General features: G+C 40.8%; 2 protein-coding genes across 3 annotated transcripts; one reads left to right on the top strand and one right to left on the bottom strand.

Moving 5' to 3' along the window:
• Positions 1–23: 23 nt before the first annotated feature.
• ptpn23a (protein tyrosine phosphatase, non-receptor type 23, a) lies at positions 24–13,974 on the bottom strand. 2 transcript variants are annotated; one of them, XM_026924349.3, is made up of 24 exons: positions 13,700–13,974; positions 12,766–12,840; positions 12,550–12,677; positions 11,687–11,763; positions 11,535–11,584; positions 9,719–9,850; positions 9,540–9,620; positions 8,509–8,640; positions 8,149–8,196; positions 7,822–7,937; positions 7,653–7,732; positions 7,260–7,374; positions 7,025–7,090; positions 6,776–6,921; positions 6,335–6,640; positions 6,073–6,227; positions 5,794–5,945; positions 5,526–5,705; positions 2,655–5,319; positions 2,373–2,557; positions 2,161–2,265; positions 1,948–2,086; positions 1,701–1,814; positions 24–1,565 (listed from the first exon to the last, which is right to left on the bottom strand). In XM_026924349.3, the coding sequence occupies exons 1-24, from the start codon at positions 13,781–13,783 to the stop codon at positions 1,005–1,007; spliced, it is 5,892 nt and encodes a 1,963-aa protein (XP_026780150.3). In that variant the 5' UTR covers positions 13,784–13,974; the 3' UTR covers positions 24–1,004. The 2 variants fall into 2 exon arrangements, with proteins under 2 accessions (XP_026780150.3, XP_053083928.1); XM_053227953.1 differs by having other exon boundaries at positions 24–1,562.
• LOC113532999 (carcinoembryonic antigen-related cell adhesion molecule 2-like) lies at positions 7,262–23,804 on the top strand. The gene is made up of 10 exons (XM_034298037.2): positions 7,262–7,383; positions 15,359–15,498; positions 16,105–16,476; positions 17,370–17,624; positions 17,818–18,177; positions 18,730–18,984; positions 19,148–19,250; positions 20,793–20,847; positions 21,552–21,646; positions 22,230–23,804. Exons 2-10 carry the CDS (start codon positions 15,456–15,458, stop codon positions 22,294–22,296), a joined length of 1,605 nt encoding a protein of 534 aa, XP_034153928.2. The 5' UTR covers positions 7,262–7,383; positions 15,359–15,455; the 3' UTR covers positions 22,297–23,804.
• The last annotated feature ends 1,832 nt before the right edge of the window (positions 23,805–25,636 follow it).

Genomic DNA, 25,636 nt, shown 5'->3' with positions numbered 1-25,636 from the left:
GTAACGGCAACACAGGTAAGGAATGATTTGAAGAGATCAGTCTTTAATTAAGATATATTTACAACATTTAACAAGGCAGAAAGAATCAACTCAGAATGTAAAGTTATGGTGTGCTGAATCAGAAATACGTTGTAAGGTTATAATGTGTTATAAGGAAATTGAGTACACAGCATACCAGCATCACTTAGCCATACATAAAGTTAGCAAATACTCCCCCAAAAATAGCTAACGATAGACGTTAACTTATAATGTTAGTAGAAGGCAGCTAGCATTACTTAAATGTGATTCTGTGAACTGGTCCTCACTGGCTTTTTCAGTTGTATGCTAATATAAAGTGAGCACTTTTTATCAGATTCTTTCCATTTTCCAACTTGATCATAGCTGACAACAAATAGGCCATGATGCAAGGAGCAAAGTGAAACGAGGGAAATCTGTGCAAAAGAAGTGGTAACCGTTTGTCAACACACTTTGAAGACTTAAACTGCTCAGAATTACAAAGTGAACTGGGGTTCCTCTTTCAAATCCAGTTTTTTTCCAGTTTAAGATTTAAGCAAACCACCACTCCGACAAATCTGTTGTTCCCTTCTCTCAAATTAAAGTGCTCACTGAGTTCACCTTTTGATTTCCATGTCTTTTATCTCCATTGTTAATAAAGACATATTTGGTGTTGAGATGCAGATGTCCATTTAGAAGGCCCGGCTCATCTTCAGATGAGGTGCGCATGCTGGGAAACAGCTTTAAGGAACAAGGAGGGCAGTACCAGAAAAGTGCAGACTTAAAGAGATACACAGGGACTGACCCACAGTGAGGTGGTCCCAGAGTTACAGGCCATGGACAAGGATTCAGGTATCTGGGCATTTCCCTGCTCCAAAATAACGGATTCAACTAATAAAGGCTGTTAGCTAGCTGATAAGCAGCGAAAATGCTAAATGGTAGAGTGATCTGGTAATACAGAACACTGAGGCATAAAAAGATGTGGCCTCATCAGAAGGAATTCCAGGAAGTCAGGACTTGTTGAGAGTCCAGAGGGGATCCAGGGTGCTGAGTGGGTCATCTCCATTCGGAGGACCCTGCAGACCCTGGCCATCCTGCGCCTGGAAGAAACTTTGCTTGCTGATTCGCTGTTTGCCACGGCAACCACTGTCGAGTGTAAAAGCTTCAGGTGTTAGCGAAGCCAAAAGGTCCAGGGATGACGGTGCTGGGGGAGCTGCTTCAGGTGCAGCATGGTTGTTGGAGACTGGCATGGGTGTGGATCCCTCGAACCCGTTACCCTGGTGGTTAGGAGGTGAAGGGGACTGCATCTTACCTGGAGAAGCAGGGGAGGAAATTGGGGGACTCAGTGAGGCAGGAACTGTGTCAGTGGGAGAAGTAGCCTGGAGGTCTTGGACTAGTGAAAACTCCGGTTCTAGTCCTGCAGCAACAGAAAGCATTGGGTCCTGATTTGGGTCCTGGTCAGACTCAGCACTGGGTGGGCGGATGCTTAGCCTAGCAACCGTAGCCTGGATGGAGCTAATGGGCATATCACCTCCAAGAACGATATCCTGAGCCTCTGGCTGTGAGTACTGCTATACAGACACATCAGGGTTTTATTGTTAGACTTCATCAGTTCCAAGGTATCTTTATACAAATGTTCTGTTGAGTATTGAGTGTTAGAGCACACTAAACTACAAATTTAGACACGACTGGTCTTAGTGTTTCACCTTAACTGCTGCGCTGTTTGTGGACTTTTGGCTTGGGGTGGTAATGATGCCACGACGCTGAAGCACCTGCTCTGCATGTTTCAGGACTGCCTCATAGCAGAATTTTAAGTGTAACTGTATAAAACATAGCAAGACAAAAGCAGAAGCCTATGTTTCTCAGATTTCACACAAAATTTAGATTAACCCTAGTCTAGACACACAGACACTGTCAGTAGAGAAGTAGAATTAGAATCAAATTCAAACACACCTTCTCCTGTAGCATGTTCTTCCTCTGTTGTCTCATCTTCCTAACCAGCTGGGATAGGTCAGGTATACCATTCCCAGCCTCCAGCTCTTGTAGTGCAGCATACAACAGGCAGAAGGCTCCGGTTCGGCCAACACCAGAGCTGAAAATTACAAGTACCAGAGGTAAATGTGTTGAATTTTTGAATACCAAGGGTTGTATGTTTGAATAACTCACCTGCAGTGCACCACGACAGGTGTGTGTAAAGGGCGCTGGAGAAGGTAATGTCCGTGAACTTCCTGAATGAAGCGAATGAGGTTACTTTTACTCTCTGGCAAGCCGCTGTATAGAGAAAAGAAAGAGAGAAAAAAAAGCTTTGTTTATACTTCACTTCACTAATCCCTTTGATTAAGGATAAAAATAGATTTTTTTGTGTGTTGGATCCTCACAGTTCAGGCCACGAAGTGAACTGTAGGTGGATGACGGTGCGCTTCAGACTCTGATCTCGATACTGCAGTCCAATCATGCGCTCTATGTGAGTGGCGGTGTTTTTCTGGGTAGTCAGGCTGAGCGTGATGGAGCCTTGAGTAATCTGCTGTCCTCTTTCAGATGGAAAGTAGCGCAAGACTTTTTGCTGTAAGAGAAACAAAACATATTTGCTTATGACTCAAAAATTGATCATCATAATGTTAGAGTGGTCTTTGTGTTGTCTTTGTGTATGTGGGCCTTACCTTTTCAAGTTCTTGCTCAGACACCAGCATTACAATTAGAGACACTTTCTGCTCGTAGACCATGAGCCAGAAATCAGCAGCAGTTCCAGTAAGGGGAGCCTGTGTTGCAATAAGACGGGGACAATATGGTGAAAGATCCTCTATAAAGCTGGCATTGATATAGTCATCTTTGCCAGAGTGCAGAACAACTCGATTACAGTCGTAAGGCATGACATCCTGGTGGCGGTTTTTCATGGTGTAGCATCGGGCTATGGCGATAGAGAGCTGACGAGAATCCTTCTCTTGCTGATCTTGCAGCTCCTTCCATCGAGCATCAAGTTCTGATAAACCTCCCTCTCCTGACGGACGCTCCAAAGACTGGACAGTTGACCGAAACCTTTCGAGTTCTGCACAAAGCTGTGAGACCCTCTCTGGAGCCTGGTATGGATCACCTTGAATAATCTTCACTCCCTCTGATTTCTTGCGAAGCTGTTCATCTTGAGGATCGGCCTTGGTGGGTAATAAGACATTGGCAGTGTCTTTGCTACCACCATGTTGGCTCTCAGGGCTTGAAGAGAGAAGATCATCTGTACTGGAATTCTGGTGCTGAAACAGTGAGTTGGACGATGGCAAGGGGCCAGATGAGGGCAGGGGTGTTGTTGCAGTCGGTGGTATCGCTGCACCTGCAACTGGTGTGAGAGCAGGAGAGGGCCTCTGAGGCACGATACTTAGTGAGGAAGGCCCTGGTGATGGAGAAGGAGATGGGGCAGACAGGACACTACTTGGTGTAGCACCGGGTGCAGCTGAAGATGGTGGGATCATACCCTGAGGGAGTGACTGGAGTCCAGGTGTAACTACTGGTCCGGAATGCTGGATTGGTCCAGGAGGAATGATCCCAGCATGTGGCCCAGGGTAAGACGCTGGCGCCCCTGATGGTACCTGTTGAGGCAGAGCCTGGGGCTGCTGAGGAACTGTGGACTGGTGGGGAACTATAGGAATACCACCAGGATAACCCACAGGTGTAGAGTGAGGAGGGAGATGGTGCTGAGGCAAGGTCATAGGTTGCTGGGTCATCTGTGGGGGCACTGAAGGACGAGGTCCAGGAGGGAGTTGTGAGGGAAGACTGCCATGGGGCTGTGAAGGGAGAGCATTGGTGTGCACTGGGAACTGTGCTGACAGAGAGGCTGGAGGTAACTGAGGCTGGACAGGGACTGGAACCCTTGGTGTGGTTGTTGGAAATGCTGGCTGGTAGGGAGGATGAATTTGTTGATGGGAGGGGTGTGGTAATGGTTGTGAAACACTGGGCACTGGTGGACGAGATGGGTGGGGTAAAGACTGGGAGACAGCTGATACTGGTGGACAAGAGGGATGCAAGACTGGTTGGGAAGCTGCAGGCATTTGCAGGTGAGTGGGTGGAGACATTTGGGAGGAAGATGGTGGCATTTGTGGCTGAGAATGTGGAGGTATTTGTTGTACAGTGGGAGGCATTTGCCCATGGCTTGCGGGTGGTACCTGCTGTGAGGAAAGGGGCGTTTGTGGAGGGGGAATAGGATGTACTTGCTGACTGACTGTGGGCATATAGGGCTGGGAACAAGGGGGCATTTGTTGTTTTACATTTGGTAAATGTGGCATAGAAACTTGAGGCATTGGCTGGGAGGATGGGGGCATCTGTGGTGGCATGGAATGATGGGGCAGCTGATTTGGAGCAATGGCATTCACAGGTTGGCAACCAGGAACAAATGAAACAGGAGGGTACACCTGCTGGGGCTGGGGCAGTGCAGATGGTGTAGTGTGAATATTAAATGGCCGTTGCTGAAGATTAGGTGGTCCATGTGGTCTCTGTTGCGCCATGTGGTGTAGGTAGTGGGGCTGAGTTTGTTGTGGGAGCTGAGGCCCAGTTACAGGTGCAGGTATCTGCTGCTGGAAAAATGGCTGTGGTGGGCTTGGCTGTGGTTGGCCCTGACCGTGAACTTGGGGAAATGGTTGACGGGGCTGTGACTGTGGTTGAGAAGCTTGTAGTCCCTGAGGTGGCTGGTTAACAGGAACACCAGGCTGCTGCAAATACTGAGGCTGACTAGCCACTGGAAGGGGAGGATTATATACAGCAGGAGTGGGCATAGGGTGTCCAGGGGTTGGTGCAGGCATAGCTGGCTGTCCTGGTGCTGGAGTGTAGCTGGGAATAGGGGTTTGCACACTGTCCACAGTGGTGGTGGATGTGCGAATGGGAGCTGGTGGGCCCAATACAGCTGGCTGGGTTTGTAAAGATGGAGGACGATACCCAGGCAGCGAAGGAAGCCGAGCGACCTGAGGGTTGGGCATCTGAGGAACCTGATGTTGCTGGGGCAGGGGGCCTGGTGGCAGATTGTGGTTGAAGCGCTGGGTGGGGGGAAGTGTTGTAAAACGGGAGATTTGCGCAAGAAGTTCAGGAGGTGGTAGGTTCGGAGGAAATCGGGGTGGTAAATAAAGAGCAGCTGCCCCTGGATGAAAACCCTCTGGTATCATGGGAAGGGCAAGCTCAGGAGGCAAACTACGAAGATCTTCTGGTAAGTCTCCACCTAAGGCTAAAATGGCAGCATTCAACTTGGCTATTTCAGGGTCCTCTATGCCAGAGGAATCCATATCTGGGGCTTTCTTTTGGGCTGGCTTTGGGGCTGTGGGTCTTTGAGGAACCTTCTTTTGGAGCTCTCTGTTGTAAGATGTTGCAAAACAATGAGGGTTACTGAGCATGTAAGGTTATTTAAACTTATCACCAACTAATAGGAACAAAAGATTACATCAAGGCTGGCCCTTTATAAATAGGTCTGGGGCAGGGAGGTGAATGACAGTGAATGAAAAAGGGATAGTTAATGTGAAGAGACCATTTACATTTAAACATGCTACACTGCCTCTTACTTTTCCAGAATGGCTTGTCTCTCTTCATCCCTGGTCTTGCAGATGGTCTTAGCCCTTTCTAAGAGGCGAGAAGCCTTAGCGTCCAAGTCTTCATAAAACTCTTTTCCCTCCTGAGATTTCTTCATCAGGTCTTCATAGGCTTCATAGGAAGCAACAAGCATTTGCACTGTACTGTTCCATCTGCAGAGTAAACAGGAATCACAAATCTAATGAAAGAATTGCTACAGAAGTTCATTTAGCACAATAATCTGTTCCTCTCGACTCTTACTTATGTTCCGTCTCGGCCAGGCTCTTGCGTACTGTTGCATACTGGACATTTGCATCTGTCAGTGCCTTAAGGATGTTCTCTTGAGCAGCAAGATTTTGATCGATATACACCTTTACCTGTTCGTACTTCTTCAGCTGCTCCTCAAATAACCTCTGAGAAGGCATAAAGACAAATTAGAATAACCCACAAAATATATCTGGTATACTAGTCTTTAAATCACTGAGAAATTACATCAACAGTAATGTCACCTGGTAAGTAAGCCAAATTCTAATCTAGTACCTTCATATCAGCTCTCTCAGTGGTAACTAAAGCAGCAGTGATGTCATCCTGCTGGATCAGTTCCCTCAGCTGCTTCTCAAGAGAACTGCGTTGGTCTTTCATCTCCTGTACTTTACCCAGAATCCTTTTCATGCACTGGAGGCCTGCTACTTCATCTGGAAAAATGCCAAACAATTTGTTTTTCACTTGGTGACATCTTGCTTGGATTACAAGTTTATTTACAGGCCACCCTTCCACAGTGGGGAGATATTTCTTTAAGTACCTTCAGAAAGCTGTGGTCTGGGCAGGGCCTCTCTCAGAGTGTCCAGTGGTCCACCCAGCAGTCGCAGGTTGCTAATGTGCAGATTCATGGCCCGGTGAAGCTCTGTGTTGGTGAAGCTTGCTTTCTCGTGGGCCTCCACGTATTTCTCGAGGTCCCTACGGAGCTCAGCTATGGCGGCAGGTTGTGCTGGGACACTCTGCTTCCCTGCTACCTCCTCCAGCTTCCGGTCACCTGCTTCATCGTCGTCTAAGACTGACCGAATCTCCCTCAGGGAGGCCTCCACATCCGTGAACACGCCCGATAATACTGAGATAAAGAGACACAAATGAGCATGATGTCTTTGGAGAACACTGAAAGTTTTATTAAAAAAAAAAAAGTGTCTACTTTTATGGATTTATTCTTGGCCCAACATCACTCCCAAACCATGAGAAACACACCAACCCTGCATGGACTGTATGAGACTCTTTACTGTGTCCGGTCTCACGCTCAGAGCCGCACACTTCTCCATGAGTACAGAGGGAATGCTGTTGTACATGTCCATGTTGTCCACAGAGTCTGGGTCCAGATTCAGAGAGTCCATGAATTGTCTGAAGAAACAAGACTAGTTACGCGAATGTAAAAAAAAAAAAAAAAAAAAAAAAAAAAAAAAACACGCACAGAGCCCTTGCACTCAGATGTTTTATTACTCACTCTAAAGTCTCGTTCTTGCTCTCTATTTTTGCCATGATGTCTCGTAGCAGCTTGGCCTTTTCTTCACTGTGGATGACAATTCTATTATTAGTGAAGTTATTAATCAATAATAGCAAGTTTGCTCAACAAAATACAAGAAGTTATTATAGGAACAATGTCAAATACGAGTTTTTGAGTGTTAGAGAATTATTCATGTTTCATTACAAGCAACATTTTCATGTTTAGAAAACGCAACCTGTAGAGAGAGGATGCCTCGTGAGCAGCCATAGGTACCAGCTTGGAGAAAATATCTGGTCCTGTCACACTGGGGTCTGTTGGATTCACAGGCAAGGCTTTGACTAGCGGCGCACCTGGAGAAGGTATGAATATGTTTTAAGTAACTTGTTTTTTTAAATTCTTTTTTAAGTATAATTGATGTTTTATTTTTAATTCAAAGCAGTTTGTTAGCAAAACTAAATATGGTGATGCATCATGTATAGTAGAAATGTCTTCAAGTAAGTAGCGTGATATAATATTTTTATAATATTCACACACACACATTACAAGAAAGACATTAAGAATTACATACAGCTCTGATTATTATCACACACAGACTGAAATAGCTGCACGTCACTGTAACCCAAAATACCTTTAACTGAAGGCAGCGTCTCCAGAGATGGCACAGCTTCGTGGTAAATGAAGTCATTGTCTTTCTTTGCAGAGTTAAATCTAGAAAAAAAAAAAACCAAAAAAAAACATTTGTTTTAAAGCGTAAGCACGGTGGTAATTAAAGACTACATCGTAATGTGGTTACTAACTTCCCCCCGATGACGTCCATGGTGAAGCGCAAGGCTTCTTGAACGCTGTCCGGCTGGCCTTTAGCCAATTTTATCGCTTCGTTCAGTTTGTCTAGTGAACTCTGAAGATAAGCAAGCTGTGGAGGAACAACAACAAAAAAAAAAAACATACATAAAAAAACAAGAACGTTAAAATAATTAAAAAAAACTTTCACAATAGCTAAGACCCACTGAGTCCCACTGATATTAGCTGCAAGTATTAAGATTTGAAAGAGGATTTGCAGGAATTAGGGAACAAAAAAAGATGTCTGTTGAGTTAAAGAGGTGTGATGAAGGTGGGATGTTTACCCTTTCACCATATTTCTGCTGCTCCTCAGCCTGCTTTCCCATATGCAGCTGTGGAGAGACAGAAAAGGCTAATGAGACATGTCTAAAACATTCTTCTCATGTATATACTCATCTCTGTCTCTCCCTCTGAGTCTCTCTCCATCTCCTTCCGTCTATGAGCTCGAAACTCAGTTTCATAATAATCCAGTTAAAAAAAAAAAAAGTCCATGTCTCTCTCATCATTCTCTGTTTTGGAGAATTGATGAACAGAAACAGTATTCACCGTGTTTAGAATAGTACTTCAGTACAATTCTGAAGACTTTTCTCTATTTTTTTTGGCACATTATACACACAGTCATAATTTTTCACAAAAACACCTACATGAGCAATAGCAGCGAAATAGTAAATCTTCATCTGCACAAGTTTCTTCCAGTCTTTCTGGATTTTTCCGAGCATTGAGGCCGTGTCGGAGTTCTCCAGGGCACGGCAAGCCTCTTTATAATAGTCCACTACCTGAAGGCAACAGTGAGGAAATAAATAAGAAAATGATAGTTCTTCATTACAGAAGCAACAACATAAATGCAGACAGTCTACTACAGGGTCCATTGTGGCCTGGCAAAGATTTCAGGAGATAACGAAAACCCTGAAGTCAAATTAAATTAAATAAATCAAAATGGGACACTTGGACTGTTAGCTAAACTGGCCAAAAAAAAAATAAATTTAATATTTCAAGACTAATCTGGATGGTTAAAAACAATGTAAAAACAATGTAAAAATAGTTAATGCTGTAAAATTGTTTAAAAAAAAAAGAAAAAGAAAAAGAAAGAAAGCTGCTAAAACGTGGCATTTTCATTGCGCTTTAAGTTGCCTTACACCACAGCGCTGTTTAATTCTGGATTCTGATTGGTCAGAAGGTGTTGATTAATTTTCTATACCAGCAGCTCTGACAGTAGTGCAGCTGCAAATCACAGGTTTATATTAATGCGCTCGTTCTAAAACATTATTGGTTCTATAGTAACAGCTCATTCACAGGGACTCGTATGGATTTTATAAACATTTATGGAAGGAGTCTCCAGTGTCAGCGTTTGTAACTTCAAGTTTTCTTTAAACTTTAAATCTTCAGGACAGAGGAGTTTACGCTTCTTTGTGGTTTTTACGTGACGTGACAAGCTGCTTTTTTTTTTTTTGGTTGTATTCTTATGTCTTATTAACTTCAAGAGAAAGAAATATTTCAGACCATTAAATCTGACTTTAAATGAATAAAAATTAAAAATGAAGATGAATATAACACTTCAGTACGTGGTGTTGCAGGACTGCTGCTACAAATAGGTTTATTACATTTAGTGTAATGAAAAAAATTATGACTCAGTAGATGTATTAAAAAAAAAAGTTTGCTTTTTATAGGGAAATACCTGAGCACTTATCCGCGCAACAAGGAAACTCTTTCTGTTGTCCAGCATAGACTTCTCCAGCAAACACTCCTGCGCCTGACCCTGAAAACTCACAATAATCTGAATTAATACACTGCAAAACTTTACTGTTAATGAAGGTGTGTGTGTGTGTGTGAGAGAGCAGGCGTGAGTGTGTGTACCAGCATGAGATTGATGTTGAGGTTAAGGATCTGGTGACTCATGTCCACGCTGTAGTTATGGCTGAAGTGATCTCGCAGGTAGGTGAAGGCTCCAGCTGAGCACTGGAAATGTGTGCACGAGACCTTCATCCCCTGCCGAGAGGAAGATTAAAATAAGCTGCAATTAAAAACGTGAGGCAAGAGACGTGAGAAATGAGCTTCCCTCAAACAACAAGCAGTGGTGTGTGCCACCGAGGCATGGATTACGAGATAAAGGTTTGCTGACAAACAGTCAACACAGCCTTAAAAAAAAAATTAATTATGAACAACTGCGTTTGATGATACTTTTACTGTCTACGAAAACAAATTACTTAAAACCAAAAAGAAAAAGAAAGAACGCTGCTAAAAAATTATTTCTAGTTATACATTGTTTAAAAAAATTTACATTTCACAATTTGAAAGATTCAGTACTGGTTCCAAACAATTTAAAATTTTTAGTTTTTTAAAAAAAAAGTTATCACGATACCTGTGAAAAGTGTACTGTTACACAATTTATCATGATATCGATATTATATATTATATATCATCTTCACTCAGCTCTAGCGACAAGCAGCCCATTTCATTTCCAACAGCAGCGATGAGCGACAAATCAATTCGAGAAATTCTTTATGCAAACTTTATGCTAATTAGTTACGCTGCGCTATATGACTAATCCAAAATAATCGGATCCATTAGACTGTTTTTTTTTTCTGGGTCATCCAAGTAGGTCTTACAGGACTCAAAATAACCGCCCGGGAACGTTGCCAAAATGGCCGCCAAGCGCACCGACTTTACTAAGATTAAATAAGATAAACTTTACTGTCGCTTCAAGGAAATGTTTCATACATACACAATTATACACACAGCATATTCAATCACACGTTCACACACATCCATCACATATATCCGTGACATCCTCTGAAGTTAAACGACTGTTTCACAGCCTACAAAGCCACGCTATTGCTTAGCCCTGTAGTGACTGCACAACCCCATCATTGTTAAACAGTCCCGCAAATTATCGGGGCAGTCGTGGCCTAATGGATAGAGTGTCGGACTTGCAGCCCGAAGGTGAACCTGAAGGACGTGGGTTCGAGTCTCAGGTCCGGCAGGGATTGTAGACTGAGGTGAGACCCTTCAGCAAGGCACCGAACCCCCAACTGCTCCCCGGTGTGTGTGTGTGTGTGTGTGTGTGTGTGTGTGTGTGTGTGTGTCGCTAGAGCACAAATTCCGAGTATGGGTCACCACACTTGGTCACAAGTAACTTCACTTCACATATACAAGAATGCTGGGAAGAAAAGAAAAAACTAGGACTTTAGTCAAGGGCAGTGTTTGAGCTCGGTCAGAAGCTTTCCATCAGACTCTTGCTGGGTTGATATTAAAGCAACGTGAATTTTGATATCAATCATTCAGACTGAAGGAATCTTTAAATGTGCCGGATTTCAGTAGCACATGAAGGTGGAGCAGATCCAAAGTTCAGATCTGGTCCACTTGTGTGTCTAACTATTAGTTCCTACCTGCGTCACTTCAACAAAGCGTTAATCGGCTTGGATTACAGAAAAACAAAGGGATTCATTTTTATCTTCTGTTTTGGCAAAATTACAACCAGGAAATTATCATTGTTGCTGAAAACACAAAAAAAGGGGAAGTTTTCCCTTTAGAATATTTTGAAGGTGAATGCAAGTGAATAGACAGTCATTTGTAATATTAGTAATACTGCATGTAGAAGAATTTAATACAAATAGGAAAATACAGAGTGGTATGAGAAGCCGAGGGTCGACCTACAACAGCAAACACTTGCCTCCTCTGAGACGCGGTTATCCATCGCTCCCAGCATCGAATGCAGCGCTCCTGCACGGGCAAAAACAAAAATATGTCTGGAGTCAGGAAGCACGAGCTCTTAAACAACACACAATGGAGTCTGTGTGATTCAGTAACAGTGCAGACGCTCACCTAAATTATACAAGATGCATGCTTGCTCGTAGCTAATGTCGTCGTGCGTGACTGTCTTCCCCGAGAAGATCTCCGTCCTAGCGAAGAAGAAGGGGGGAAAAAACAAAAAACTGAAAATGCTACAGAGAAATGATACTGAAGGCCGGTTTCAATTCGAGACATCTGATGTGTTCAGTGAGCACGGCGATTATCATTACACCACAGTGATGCTGAATCCTGGACTCTGATTGGTCAGAAGGTGTTGATTAAGTTTCTATAACAGCAGCTCTGACTGTAGTGCAGCTTTCAGCTTTGTAATCGTCATAGTTAAAGCTGTTACTTTAAATTTTCTGTCGTTTTTGAGCTATAAATCAGTGGTTTGTATTAGGGCAGGGTGATGTGAGAAAAATTAAATATCAAGCCATTTTTACGATACACGATAAAACAGTGAACCAGTAGTGTTCGTTTGATTTCTTAAAACTGGAAGGGAAAAAAAAAAAACAGTCTAATAATTAATAAAAAATAACATTTCACAATTTTAAAGATTGAGCACAAATGATTTCATAAAAAAAGTGCAAAATGTATTTTTAACGATTCAGAACAAAAGGAAAAGATAGTATGATACCCGGATGTGATATTGCATTAAAGTGCACTGTGATATACCGTGATTTATCACAGTACCGATATTATATCATCATATCGCCCAGCCCTAGTTTGTAGACGTCTGTACTGAATGGAAAATTAGGAAAACTTAATGAACTTCATTTGTAATCAAAATGAAATCCTTTAGGTAATTGATGATAAAGCAAAACGGCATTGTCGTCACAAATCGGTATGTGTGACGTGAACAAATTTGATGGAAGTCACAAGTTAGGAAATCTGACCAGGACACCGGGACAGCGGCTTCCTGCCCGGGACCCAGCGGCACGCGGCTCTGCAGGTAGTGCAGCTGCCCGAAGTATTTGCGTAGTGTACTGCAGCCCTCGAAGTCCCGCGTCACGTTCACCGCACTCTGAGGAAGAACATCAGGGATTAGATGAGAAGTCCTGGAACCTGTCCGGTAAAATCATTTTACATCGTTCACTCACTCACTGACTCACCTGTCGTAACTGTTCCAGCTTCTTCAGCGGCTCGTTGTAGTTGTCTGGATCCTCGCCGTAATTCTTCAGTATGAACTAACAAAGCAAAAGGAACAAAACAGACGTCATGCCGGATATGACACTGGGGTAGTTTACAGGTGAGAGAGATTTGCTATGTAAAGAATAAAACAATATGTGTGGTCAGGTGGTGTGATGAAGTCACACTGACCACAATACAGATATCGTGATATGTAGAAAATGTCTTCAAATATCATGATATCTATTTTACCCATATCGCCTGTGACCTGAGACAAAACCTACATTCTTGAATAACGTATTTCGATCAAATTTTGATCAGATTCCTAAAGTTAATATGAAAGGTGATTATAAAAAAAGACAAATCTAACTTCGATATATATGGAAAATGCTGATTATGTATTATTACATTAGTGACACAATGGTTTTGCTTTATAGCTTATAGAAAAACATGTCTTCGGTTGAAAATTAGCTAGATATATTGTTGAGAAAATTGTAATCAGCTAGTTATTTAGAATAAAAAGATGTCGGTTACGCCCATGTTACAGCATTAGCCATGCACATAGACACACACGCTCTATTTTCCCTGGCCGTATTACGTCAAGTCCCGCCTACTACACTGTGATTGGCTCAAAGTATCCAGCTCATAGGCACTCTGATTGGCTACTACTTCAGCCTCACTGGCTCACGCGCAGTTTAACAGTCACCAGCTGACATTAGCCAATCACAACGCAGGAGGCGGAATACGGGTGGGGGAAAAACCACAACACAATTATAGTTAGCAAGCAAGCTAGTTGGGTAGCACAATATGTTAAACCACTTATTGGCGCATCCGCCCAATTTTACGCGAATGATATCAATTAAAGAGACACTTTAAGGTATTATTCCGGCTGTATCATCATATCTGAGTCATCCTCACCTGTTTAACAGTCGAGCTAAACTGAAACTCTCCAGCCTCCTTCAAATCCAGCCAAATCATCGGCATTCGCGGCACCGCCTCCATTTTCAGCCAGCTAAATTCACTCAGCCGGCGACCCCGAAGTGCAAAAAACGATTTAAACGCGGTCTGGCTCTACTATAACGCGTAATCTGCTTGTATTAATCTGTGTTTTCTAAGCTAAACGACTGTGTCATGTCCCAGGAAACTGCTGATGTTTCGGACATGACGTAAAGGTGTAGGCTGTTTGGGCTTATGGGTAATGTAGTTGTTACCATGGCAATAGTACTACAGGAGTGCTCGCCATATTGGAATGCGATAAACCCGAATCCGGTTATAAGCCTGTTCATGGCTATGGACAGATGCTGAAATTAATGTATTTTTAAACCATCAAAAATAGTATTTTTCAAATAATAAAGTGTCCTTGAAAGTAAAAATTGCATAATAACATCTCTACACTACACTATGGATTGATGAATATGTACATGGCTATGCTAATTTAAAACGTAGTTAGCCGGCTAGCTACCTGATATTTAACTAGCTCATATTAGTCACAGGTTTACTCTGTCAAATATAAAATTACCAAAACAAACAAACTATTTTGTTTAATCACTTACATTAGTTTAGTTTGCTAGTTAGCTTATAACCCTGTTTCTAGAGCTACGTGTCAGTGTAGTACTGAGAATATCTGTTGTATATTTGAAAAATTGCATCATAACAAATTAAACTCAATCAGTGAACTATATAATTATCTAGCCAATATGATTTTAAACATATTTTTTAAACTCATACTTTTTCTAAACATTTTTTTTTTTAGTTCTGGGGTACTTTAATTAACAGTGTTAGCTCATGTTTGTTAGCTTGCTAAGATACTTAGATAGCTAAGATACTGCCATTGGCTGAAATTTAACTTTAACATATTTTTGATAGGTAACATACTGTAGAAATTGTTGATTTGTCTGTAGATATAATGTTCAACAAAGAGAAAAAAGAATATTTGACAAGCCTAATATTAATCATGTTATAATATGCCTTAGACAATCGCTTCCCTTTCTGCCAGCTTTTCCAAAATGAAACAATGAATGTGTCCAGTTACAGTGAAGAAAAGAATTAAAGTTTCATTTTAGAGTACTGACCTGGTTAATAATCATTCAGAAAGTTAAATTGTTTAAAAAATGCTTTAATTTTATTATCCCCTTTTTGGTTTATAGGTAAGTAATAAAACACTGTGTGTGTGTCTGTGTGTGTGTTATACTGTTACAGTAAAATACTGAGTGACAGGGTGGTGTGATGAAGCAGAGTTATTGTTATCACGCTGAAGTTGATTATTTTCCTATAACAGCACAAAAATTACAAAACAAAAGGTTCATGTGGAGCGTCTGTCGTAAAACTGCCTGTGAATGAGCTGTTACTAAAGAAACAATAGCGTATTAGAACGAGTGCATTAATATAAACCTGTGATTTGCAGCTGTGCTACTGTCAGAGCTGCTGGTATAGAAAATTAATCAACACCTTCTGACCATTCAGAATCCAGAATTCAGCACCTCTGTGCTTTACACTAATATACCCCCTCCCCCCTTCACAGTTTGTTAACACGTTGGTACACTTTCACAAACTTCTTCTTTTTGCATATTTTCTCAGGAACACATTTTACTTCTCATTTATTATTACCACTTCAGTGAGCTAAGTGTACGCGCAGACACAAAGCTGATCGCAGCTACATTTGTTAACAGCAGAGATGAAGATGCTTCACCTGGTTTTGATTCTACTCACGCTGTCTGGTATGAAACCTCATCTCACACTCAGTTTCTTATACATAATTATTGCTCAGTGTTGTACGTTTTTCACTGTTTGCTGATTCATGGTGCAGTACGTACTGGATCATACACAGGCGCAAACATAGTTACATATTAATTTATGTCTGATCAAAGACTCCTAATGAAGATTTAAATTTACATAAAGATGTTATTTTATCCTTTACAATTTAAATATATTACTAATACATTTTTAAATTGCTAATAATGCTTTGACTTGCAAGTCAAAGACACGCTGATGAATAAGAAATGTAATTAGTGATCTGATGATCATCTTACATCTGTCTTTTTACGAGGAAGTTTATGCTATATTTTGTATTTGTTGTGCTATTTTTTCCCCCCATGATTTGGGAGACCACGTTCCCTTTTTAGGCCATCTAAATCATGCACTAATTAAAATATGACACGTATTACAGGTGTGTGTGTGTGTGTGCGCGTGTTGGAACATTTGAAGAACTGTCTAATGTTTAATCCTTCTTCGTAATCTTTGTTCTTAAAAGACTGATTTTTTTCCACCTTACCTTTTTTAAAAAAATCTTTTTATTCTGCTTTCTCTACACACTTATTTTGCAGGTGTTCTCTCTCAGAGCAGTGATTGGGGTGTGAAATATCCCGATAAGCCGATCTGTGCTGTGAGAGGATTCAGTGTCTCCATTCCCTGTAGTTATTCTTATCCAAAATCAAATCCAAATATTCAGGTGACGCAAATGCTTTGGTGCTCAATGAACTCAAACAGAGAGAAGTGTACACATCCACCGTATGTTTATGACAGCTCATCAAGCACCAAGTCAGACTTTGAGTACGCTGGAGACGACAAATCAAACTGCACTTTGTTAATCCACAATCTACAGTTCAGTTATTCTGGAGAGTACAAATTCAGATTTATAACTGTTCAGCCTAGTGACAGATACACAGGTGATCCTGGAGTGACTCTACAAGTTGCAGGTAAATGCTATGGTTAAAAAAGAAAAGCTAAAATAAAATATTCTTTATATGCTTAATGAACTTTCCATGTATTCAGCTGTCAATAATGTAATTTATTTATTATTAAATTCAAATTTAATAATAACTTAATAATTTAATAAGTAAGGAGCAGAACATGGAGGGACATGCTGGTATAGGAAAATAATCAGTGACCTCATGGTGAGATACAGCCTGAATTGAAGTGATTATTTTCCTATAACAGCACATCCTAAAGTGTTTTATATCACTGCAAGTTGGCAAAAATTGCAGTCTGTTATTTATTTAGGAATGACACATTTTTTTTATTGTAGTTATATTTAGTGTAGTAGAACATTTGCAAAAGAAATTAGCCCCTGCTCTCACTTATGGTATAGCAGCTATAAACAGTCATTCCCTCACCAGCTTCTCTTTTTTCTCTCTTTTGAAATGAATGCCTACAAAAAAACACACAGTTTGTCATATTACTGAAAAACTACAAAGGATAACTCAAGCTCTTGACCTCCTTTTTATAAACGTTAAATAAATGTCTCCTTACATAAAACAATGATGACGTATTAGAACGAGCACATTAATAGAAACCTGTGATTTGCAGCTGTGCTACTGTCAGAGCTGCTGTTCTAGAAAATTAATCAACACCTTCTGACCAATCACAATACAAAATTCAGCAGCGCTGTGGTATAAGACACTATATAGAAAACATATATTAATAAAAAAAAATCTGGAATCTTATTGAAGAAATATAATTAAAAAAAACACATTATATAAAAACATCTTCTTGCTGTGGATTTAGATTTTAGGATGCAACTGTAGTATAATTATTAACACCCTCTCAGTCCTGATTCACTGACGTGGAGTCTTTCCTGCTCTCTGAAAAGATTTAAAGGTGTCACTAATCAGGCTCAGTGGAAACGGAACCCTTAAACAAGGAGACTCGTTAAATCTGACGTGTGATGTGAACTGCCCACACAGTTCCTCACAGTTTGTGTGGTCTAAGAACAACGAGCAGTTAAACACATCAGGACCCGTTCTTCACTTTCCTGCTCTAACCGTGAGGGATTCTGGGAATTACACCTGCATTTGGAAAACCAATGAGACATCAGGATCTGAAACTGTCAGCCTTCAGGTTGAGGGTGGGTCCATCTGCTCACAACATTCCTGCCTCTGTGTGTGTGTGTGTGTTGGAATATTTGAAGAAATGTCTAAAATTATTGACAGGATCTGTACATGCTTCCTCTCTAATGTAGATCTTGATATATATATATATATTTTTTTCATTTTACCTTATTTAATCTAGACAGCGTTATGTACACACTTATTTTGCAGGTGTTCTCACTCAGAGCAGTGGTTGGGGTGTGAAATATCCTGAGCCGGTTTGTGCTGTGAGAGGATTCAATGTCTCCATTCCCTGTTATTATTGGTATCCACAAAATTATCGGGTGGTGCAAATGCTTTGGTGCTCAATGAACTCAAACAGAGATGTGTGTACAGACCCACCGTATGTTTATAACAGCTCATCAAACATCAAGTCAGACTTTGAGTACGTTGGAGACAACAAATCAGACTGCACTTTGTTAATCAACAATGTACAGTTTAATTATTCTGGAACATACAAATTCAGATTTATAACTAATGTGATCGATGGCAAATGGACCGGTTTACCTGGAGTGATTCTACAAGTTGCAGGTAAATGCTATGGTTTAAAAAAAGCTAAAATAAAATATTCTTTATGTGCATAATGAACTTTCCATAAGATTCCACTGCGAAGGAGTGTTTTTATTCTACCAGATATCAAAAAATATTTTCAGCTGCTAATAAATTAATGACAGAATGTGATGGGGCATGCAGTTATTGGAAAATAATCAATGACCTGGTGGTGTGATGCAGCCTGACGTGATGTTGATTATTTTCTCATAACAGAACAAGCACATTAATAGAAACCTGTGATTTGCAGCTGTGCTACTGTCAGAGCTGCTGTTATAGAAAATTAATCAACACCTTCTGACCAATCACAATCCAAAATTCAACAGCGCTGTGGTGTAGACATTACATAGAAAACATATATTAATAAAAATGATGGAATCTTTTATGAAGAAATATAATTTAAGAAAAATAACAAAGCACATTATAAAAGAACATGTTGTTGACTAAGACTTTAGGATGCGACTGTAGTATAATTATTAACCCCCTCTCAGTCCTGATTCACTGACGTGGAGTCTTTCCTGCTCTCTGAAAAAGATTTAAAGGTGTCACTAATCAGGCTCAGTGGAAACGGAACCCTTAAACAAGGAGACTCATTAAATCTGACGTGTGATGTGAACTGCACACACAGTTCCTCACAGTTTGTGTGGTCTAAGAACAACGAGCGCTTACCTGCATCAGGACCTGTTCTTCACTTTCCTGCTCTAACCGTGAGGGATTCTGGGAGTTACACCTGCACTTGGGAAACCAATGAGACATCAGGATCTGAAACGATCAGCCTTCAGGTCAAGGGTAGGTCCATCTGCTCACAACATTCCTGAAGTTTAAATATCAGAATGTCTCTAATGATTACTGAAGGAAAGGAAGAAGTCCATCATGATATGTGCCCCTACACTCCTGTAGGAAGTGACTTGTGTTCAGTTGATTTTTTTTCTTGTTGTTTTCTTTTCAACAGGTGAAAATCCTGATCATGGCTCAATCTTGATCATTGCTGTGGTGACAGCTGCAGTGATTTTCATCATCTTAGTCCTCTTAGGAGCTGTGATTTACAACAGGAGGTAAAATTCTGCATGTTTCCCTACAAATGGTATGACACTTAGGGGCCCCAGAGGTTCAGAAATGTACCACTATATATTAAATATACAGCGTACCTTCATGGAAGTATGCAGTCATCCTGAGGAGATTGGCACGGCATCTAATGTGGTTGAACAGAGGCTAACCAAGACAAAGGCCTTGTATTTTGTCTGCAATCACATTTTTCTGAACTGCTGCTCATGCTACGTCACAGAGCAGCGCAACACAAGTGCTGTCTGCCCTCTTCCGCATACATGAGCTCATAGATGCCCATGATTGCTTATTGTTGCAGTGATTGATAGGGAAGAGAGAATAATGCCAGTAATGCCCAGAAAGCATGATCAGTTTTGCTCTCTAGAACTCACGGGCCATGGATAGATGGCTGTGGAATTGTTGGGATTCAAACTCGTGATCAGTTCAATTGTGCCACTCAGGAACCCGGATCTACTTTCTTTTTGTCCTCATCAATCAGAGCAGAAGTTCTGGCAGACCTAGTAGCAGTTGCCAGTCACAGTGTAATGTGCGATTGGTTTGAACACCTGTGAAGAACAGCTCTTCTCTTGCAGACGGGTTAGATTGGACAGTTTTTTTTGTGCTTTGGTTTTGGAGGCATATATTGTCCACTACTGAGTTAAAGTATATCAAAAAAGAAGCAAATATAAGATGCTGAACATTATGAAAGTGAGTACACAGTCCTGTTTTACTCTACTATGGATTGGAAAGAGATGCTGGGATGGTCCATCATTTTAGACAGCAGTGGTGTAAACATCAGGCTTCCACATGATATGATTTTGATTAATAAGGTAACAATTCAGTATTTGACAATACCACTGAATCTGCTACCATTTGAGTTAGTAGCCTCTAAATGTCGTGTGACAAGAAAAATATGTTTAGATTCAGGGGTAGGCCTGTCATTTATTTGTGAATGATGATGTTGAGAAGGACTATTTTAAGTGTCAGGATTGTGGATAAATCACCTCACTTTAACAATATGAATTTTTTTTACACACCACTTGGCTTTCCTTTTTTTGACAATAATCGGTTTATGATTTTTGCATATATTAATTTCAATCTCTGCCTTTTAAATTGATGAATCAGTCCAAATCATCAGATGATTTACACCCCTACAGCACCCACCATGCCAATATGAAAGCTTGGGGCATCCACAGTGTTGTGGAACTGAGGCAAAAAGGTCCATCCTGATAACCAGGGCAATTAGCAAGATCAGTGAAGGCCATGAACAGTGGCTGACTCTGTTCTTGAGCTGAGGATCTCATGGGATCAGTGTTTGTCAATTATGCTGAGGATGGAGATTCCCAGGTAGTTGCTGAAACTGTTGCAGTCACCATTGTAGAGCAGTTTTCTTAGTCATGGTCCTGGAATACTCCTGCTTTAAATATTTTAGTGTTTTAGCTAAGCTGGTGGTTTCTATCCTTCCCCTCTGAAGTTTACCTCATGTACTGATTTCACCGTCCACTTGCTGGTCTGAAACTTAGCTTAAGGTGTCATTTTCCTACTTCTGCTAGGCGGAAGGACGACGTTCCAGAAGACAACAGCAGAATAGTTGGAGAGCAATCACAGGTATGACATAGTTAATAGATGACACTTAGTCCTGCACAGTAGAGACTGCATTCTTAAGTTATCCTAACCAAACCCCGTCATACTTATAACTCCAATGTAAGAGGGGTTGAAAATTACCATTTGCCATTTTTTCTAAAGCCAAAGCCAATGCTCTACTGCCACACAATCTCTGACAGTTATGTGAACAAGAACGAGAACTCACTAGCTGTCACAGCCAATTCATGCATTCAGAGTAACAACAGCTCAAAGAACCTCTAGTTAGTCAATTAATAAATTAAAAAAGGCACCTTAACATTACCATTTTCTCCAGAGTCCTCTGCCTAGGCTTCATTATTTCAGAATGAACTGCCCCATTAGCATTCCCCATGCTTTAACATTCCTGATTCAATGTGAACATTCAACAATGAGTTGAATGAGGTGGATGTGAGCACAGGAACACTGACCTTAATACTTTTTATGGTTTTGCTCGGTGTGTTGTGTATTTTTCAAGACTAAAAGTCTGGGGTCACTTCCAAGAATCGACTTTATTATTCAAATCAAATACAAAACGTTTATTATTATTATTATTATTATTATTATTATTCAATAATCCATGATTAAAACTGAGACAAATGTATTTTTAGCTGTGTGAGAAATACTTGTTTGATTCCTGTTCACAGAATTTGTCATATATTTTATTCAAATGGTAATTTGATTCACCGCAGGTAAAGCAGGTTCCTCAGCCCAATGGAGAAGTGTCGCAGGAGGAGGAAGTGACTTATGCATCGGTTTGTGTCAAAGACACCAATCCGAACAATGGGTAAGAACTGATGCTGTGTAGATAGTGGCAAATTCAGGTTAACTGTTTGCTAGTTCCTTTATCCAAAAAGCAGAGACATTTTACTGACATGAATATAAAATACACTGATGATTTAGGGACTTTGCAGACCCTGCTTATTTAACCTATAGGCTCATCCTCTGTCAATTTGTAATGATAATAATATTAGATGCAATTATTGTATAATAAATAGAGTGTTTGGAGGGAACTCAACTTATACTAGCTAACTACAACTTAGCTAACAGCTAGAGAACCCAGTCTTGCCGTTCTCTGTGCCGCCTCAAATGTCCAATGAATTTCGAGGTTATTGCATCCCTGAGTTCTGTTTCCATCTCCATTGCTGAGTTTTTCCCCAATTGTTTTGCATATTCCAATTTTTCTTTATTCATTTGAAGAGGCTAGTCATTAGGAGAATGTTTTCAAGCCTGCTTTGTCTGTTTTTATTTAAACAGTTCACGTGTTCACATTCACAAGTTAAAATGCTGTTCAATGTGATCAACAGTTGTAAAAGGATTCCATGTGTGCATACTCCATGGCTTATAACTGGGTTTGTGTGTGATTGCAGGAATGTCCACACTGAGCAGCAGAATGAGGACATATCCGTTATCTACAGTACTGTGACAATAAAATGAATACGTCTTTGGTGTCATATATGGAGGAATTTACTTTACTCGGGCAGCTTAAAAAAAAAAAAAAAAAAAGCTTGTAAATACGCAACAATGGTTGGCGACTAGAAGCTCGATTCAGAGTGCACACTGGCGACACCTGCTGGTGAAGAGGATGTGTGTGTGTGTGTGTGTGTGTGTGTATATATACGCACACTCCTGCTGCCCAATGTGATGTGATCCTGACACACTTTTTTCTGCTTGATCAGTTCTAAATGCTCTACTCCTGCTTCTTTGTCTTAGAGCTTTCTACACGTACGACTCACCTTCCTGCTGCAGGAGATAATCTCCTCTGGAAACCACAGATGTAAAGTTCCTAAGACGTGCTGCTGTAATTGTAAAGACAGTCTCATGCTCATTTCAGGATTCTGATTCACAATATGATCATACATAACATTCCATATCATTTCAACACACACATTACTGCCTTTTCTCTGTAATGATTTATAATCCCACTATCCAGTTTGACCCAGAAGCGGATCTGTTGTCTCTTTAATTCTGGTTTCTCTCAAGGTTTCTTTCTCATGCCCTCTCGGAGTTTTTCCTTCCTTGTCACCTCTGGATTGTCAGATTAGGGACCTAAATCTACATCCAGATTTCTGTAAAGCTGCTTTGTTGTTAAAAGCATTAAAAAAAAATTTGAACTGATTTTGATTTTTAAAATTGAATTAAAATATTTTTTAAATTTTTTTTGTAATGTTGCAGATGATAGGTTACTTAATAGCTCTGATACTATATCACGTTGGCATTTTCTACTTTTTTTTCTCTTAAACTGTAGTAATAAACATATCAAATATCAACAGAAAAATGTTTAGTTCACTTTTTGTCCACTCACGACCACCACATTATCTTAAAGCTCTGCCCACTTCACAATCATGTGATGTCCTATATCCCTCAGCTTGTTTCCTGATATATACATGTATGTGTCGTTATGATATACATTTATATACAATTTCCTTTATAAACCTTATAAATCACACTAACTAGACTGGAAACTAATTTAACCACATTTTATTTTTTTCCTCAAAATCAAATTAAAATTTATTTTCTATATTCAAAACTGAATATCTCATTTTCTAGGTGAGCTGCAATAATGAAATTGTCCATGCCTATTCCTTATTAGAATATAACAGATATAACAGAGAAATTTCCCAAAAAGTTTGGTTATATCAGATCAGCGCCAGAAGCAGTGTTCAACTACAACTCCCAAAGGACATTGAGGCTTACAGTCATGACTGCCATGGACTCCATCTCCTGACACACATGTTCAAGCTCAACCAGGTATACTGATCAAGCTCAGTGTAGCCTCGTCTCGTGTTGCTCAGTGTAGCGTCGTCTCGTGTTGCTCAGTGTAGCGTCGTCTCGTGTTGCTCAGTGTAGCGTCGTCTCGTGTTGCTCAGTGTAGCGTCGTCTCCTGACATACCAAGCCTTACTGTCTGTGATCTTTGTCCCCTGATTTCTGAATCTAGTCTTGCCTTGTTTTGCCCTTTTGTTCATCATCTGACCACTGCCTGTGTAAACTTCAATTCAATTCAATTCATTTTTATTTGTATAGCGCTTTTTACAAAGGTCATTGTCTCAAAGCAGCTTTACACAAACAAAAGTAAAGTGAAGTGTGTGTGTGTGCCGTCTCTGATGAGCAAGCAGGGCGACGGTGGCAAGGAAAAACTCCCTGAGATGGTGATAGGAAGAAACCTTGAGAGGAACCAGGCTCAACAGAGAACCCATCCTCATATGGGTTTACACTGTAGTGTGCGTGTGTGTGAGCACAATGTGTGTTGGTGTAGTCCATGGAAAACAGCTGAAGCGTTTTCGTGGCAGTATGAAGCATTGCCGGTGGACAGGTCCAGAGTGAAGGGGGGGAGGTCTGGATCACCGGCAGCTCAGGAGTGTAGCTCGGCAGAAGGAGAAGGAAAGTGGTTAGGTACACTCACAGTCACCGTGTGGAGATAAAACTCAACATCCACGAGTCCCCCAGATCTACTCCTTTGATAAAAACACTAGTCGCTAAATGCTAGGTTAAATAAATAAGTCTTCAACCTCGACTTAAACACTGAGACCGTGTCTGCTTCACGTACATTAACTGGGAGACTATTCCATAATTTTGGGGCTTGGTAAGAGAAAGCTCTGCCCCCTGCCGTGGTTTTGGCAACGCGTGGTACTGATAGACAGCCTGCATCCTTAGAGCGAAGTAGGCGCGGCGGAACGTAAGGTACTAACATATCGCTTAAATACTGCGGAGCGAGACCGTTTAATGCTTTATAGGTTAGGAGTAATATTTTAAAATCGATGCGGAATCTTACTGGGAGCCAGTGTAATGTAGATAAGACTGGCGTGATATGCTCATACTTCCTAGTCCTAGTCAGGACCCTCGCTGCTGCGTTCTGAACTATCTGAAGCTTATTTATGCATCTAGATGAGCATCCAGATAGTAAAGCATTACAGTAATCTAATCTGGACGTGATAAATGCATGGACTAGTTTTTCAGCATCACTTAGCGAAAGTATATTTCTAATCTTAGCAATATTTCTGAGGTGGAAAAATGCTAACCTGCTTACATTATCTACATGCGCCTCAAATGAGAGATTAGAGTCTATAATCACACCGAGATCTTTTACTGTTAGACTACTTGAAACAGAGAGACCATCTAAAGTAACAGTGTGATCTCTAAACTTACTTCTAGCGGCTTGTGGTCCCAGTACCAGAACCTCTGTTTTTTCTGGGTTTAGCAGGAGAAAGTTGCTTAGCATCCAGTCTCTTATGTCTATCGCACATGCCTCAACTTTCTTTAACTGGCTATTCTCATCTGGCCTAGCTGAGACGTATAACTGTGTGTCATCAGCATAACAATGGAAGCTAATATTATGTTTATGGATTATGTTACCTAAAGGGAGCATGTATAACGTGAAAAGCAGTGGGCCTAAGACTGAACCCTGCGGAACGCCATATTCTACTCGATAACGTGCTGAGTGGTCACCGTTTAAATCTACAAACTGATAGCGATCGGTTAAATAAGATCTAAACCAGTCGAGGGCTGAGCCCTTAATTCCTACGACCTTTTCCAGTCTGTGAAGAAGGATATTATGGTCGATAGTGTCGAACGCTGCGCTAAGGTCGAGTAAAATTAATAGACTAATGCAACCCCGATCAGAGGCTAATAGCAAGTCATTGACTACTTTGACTAATGCTGTCTCTGTGCTGTGGTGGGGCCTGAAACCTGACTGATAAAGTTCATAGATATTATTACTTTGTAGATATGAAATTAGCTGCTGCGCTACTACTTTCTCTAGTATTTTAGATAGAAAGG

This window comes from Pangasianodon hypophthalmus, chromosome 22 (assembly GCF_027358585.1).
Source record: "Pangasianodon hypophthalmus isolate fPanHyp1 chromosome 22, fPanHyp1.pri, whole genome shotgun sequence".
In the NCBI taxonomy this organism is placed as follows: Eukaryota; Metazoa; Chordata; class Actinopteri; order Siluriformes; family Pangasiidae; genus Pangasianodon; species Pangasianodon hypophthalmus.
The sequence above is the reverse complement of the archived record's forward strand: the minus strand, read 5'-3'. Positions and strand labels throughout refer to the sequence as shown.

Excerpts from the sequence above, each read along its gene's own strand:
- ptpn23a (XM_026924349.3), bottom strand. The coding sequence starts at position 13,783 with ATGGAGGCGGTGCCGCGAATGCCGATGATTTGGCTGGATTTGAAGGAG. Across the intron at positions 5,946-6,072 it reads CTGAGAGAGCTGATATGAAG|AGGTTATTTGAGGAGCAGCT; the intron begins GTACTAGATTAG and ends ATGCCTTCTCAG. Across the intron at positions 1,566-1,700 it reads CAAACAGCGCAGCAGTTAAG|CAGTACTCACAGCCAGAGGC; the intron begins GTGAAACACTAA and ends GTGTCTGTATAG.
- LOC113532999 (XM_034298037.2), top strand. The coding sequence starts at position 15,456 with ATGAAGATGCTTCACCTGGTTTTGATTCTACTCACGCTGTCTG. Across the intron at positions 16,477-17,369 it reads AGTGACTCTACAAGTTGCAG|ATTTAAAGGTGTCACTAATC; the intron begins GTAAATGCTATG and ends CTCTCTGAAAAG. Across the intron at positions 18,178-18,729 it reads AGTGATTCTACAAGTTGCAG|ATTTAAAGGTGTCACTAATC; the intron begins GTAAATGCTATG and ends TCTCTGAAAAAG.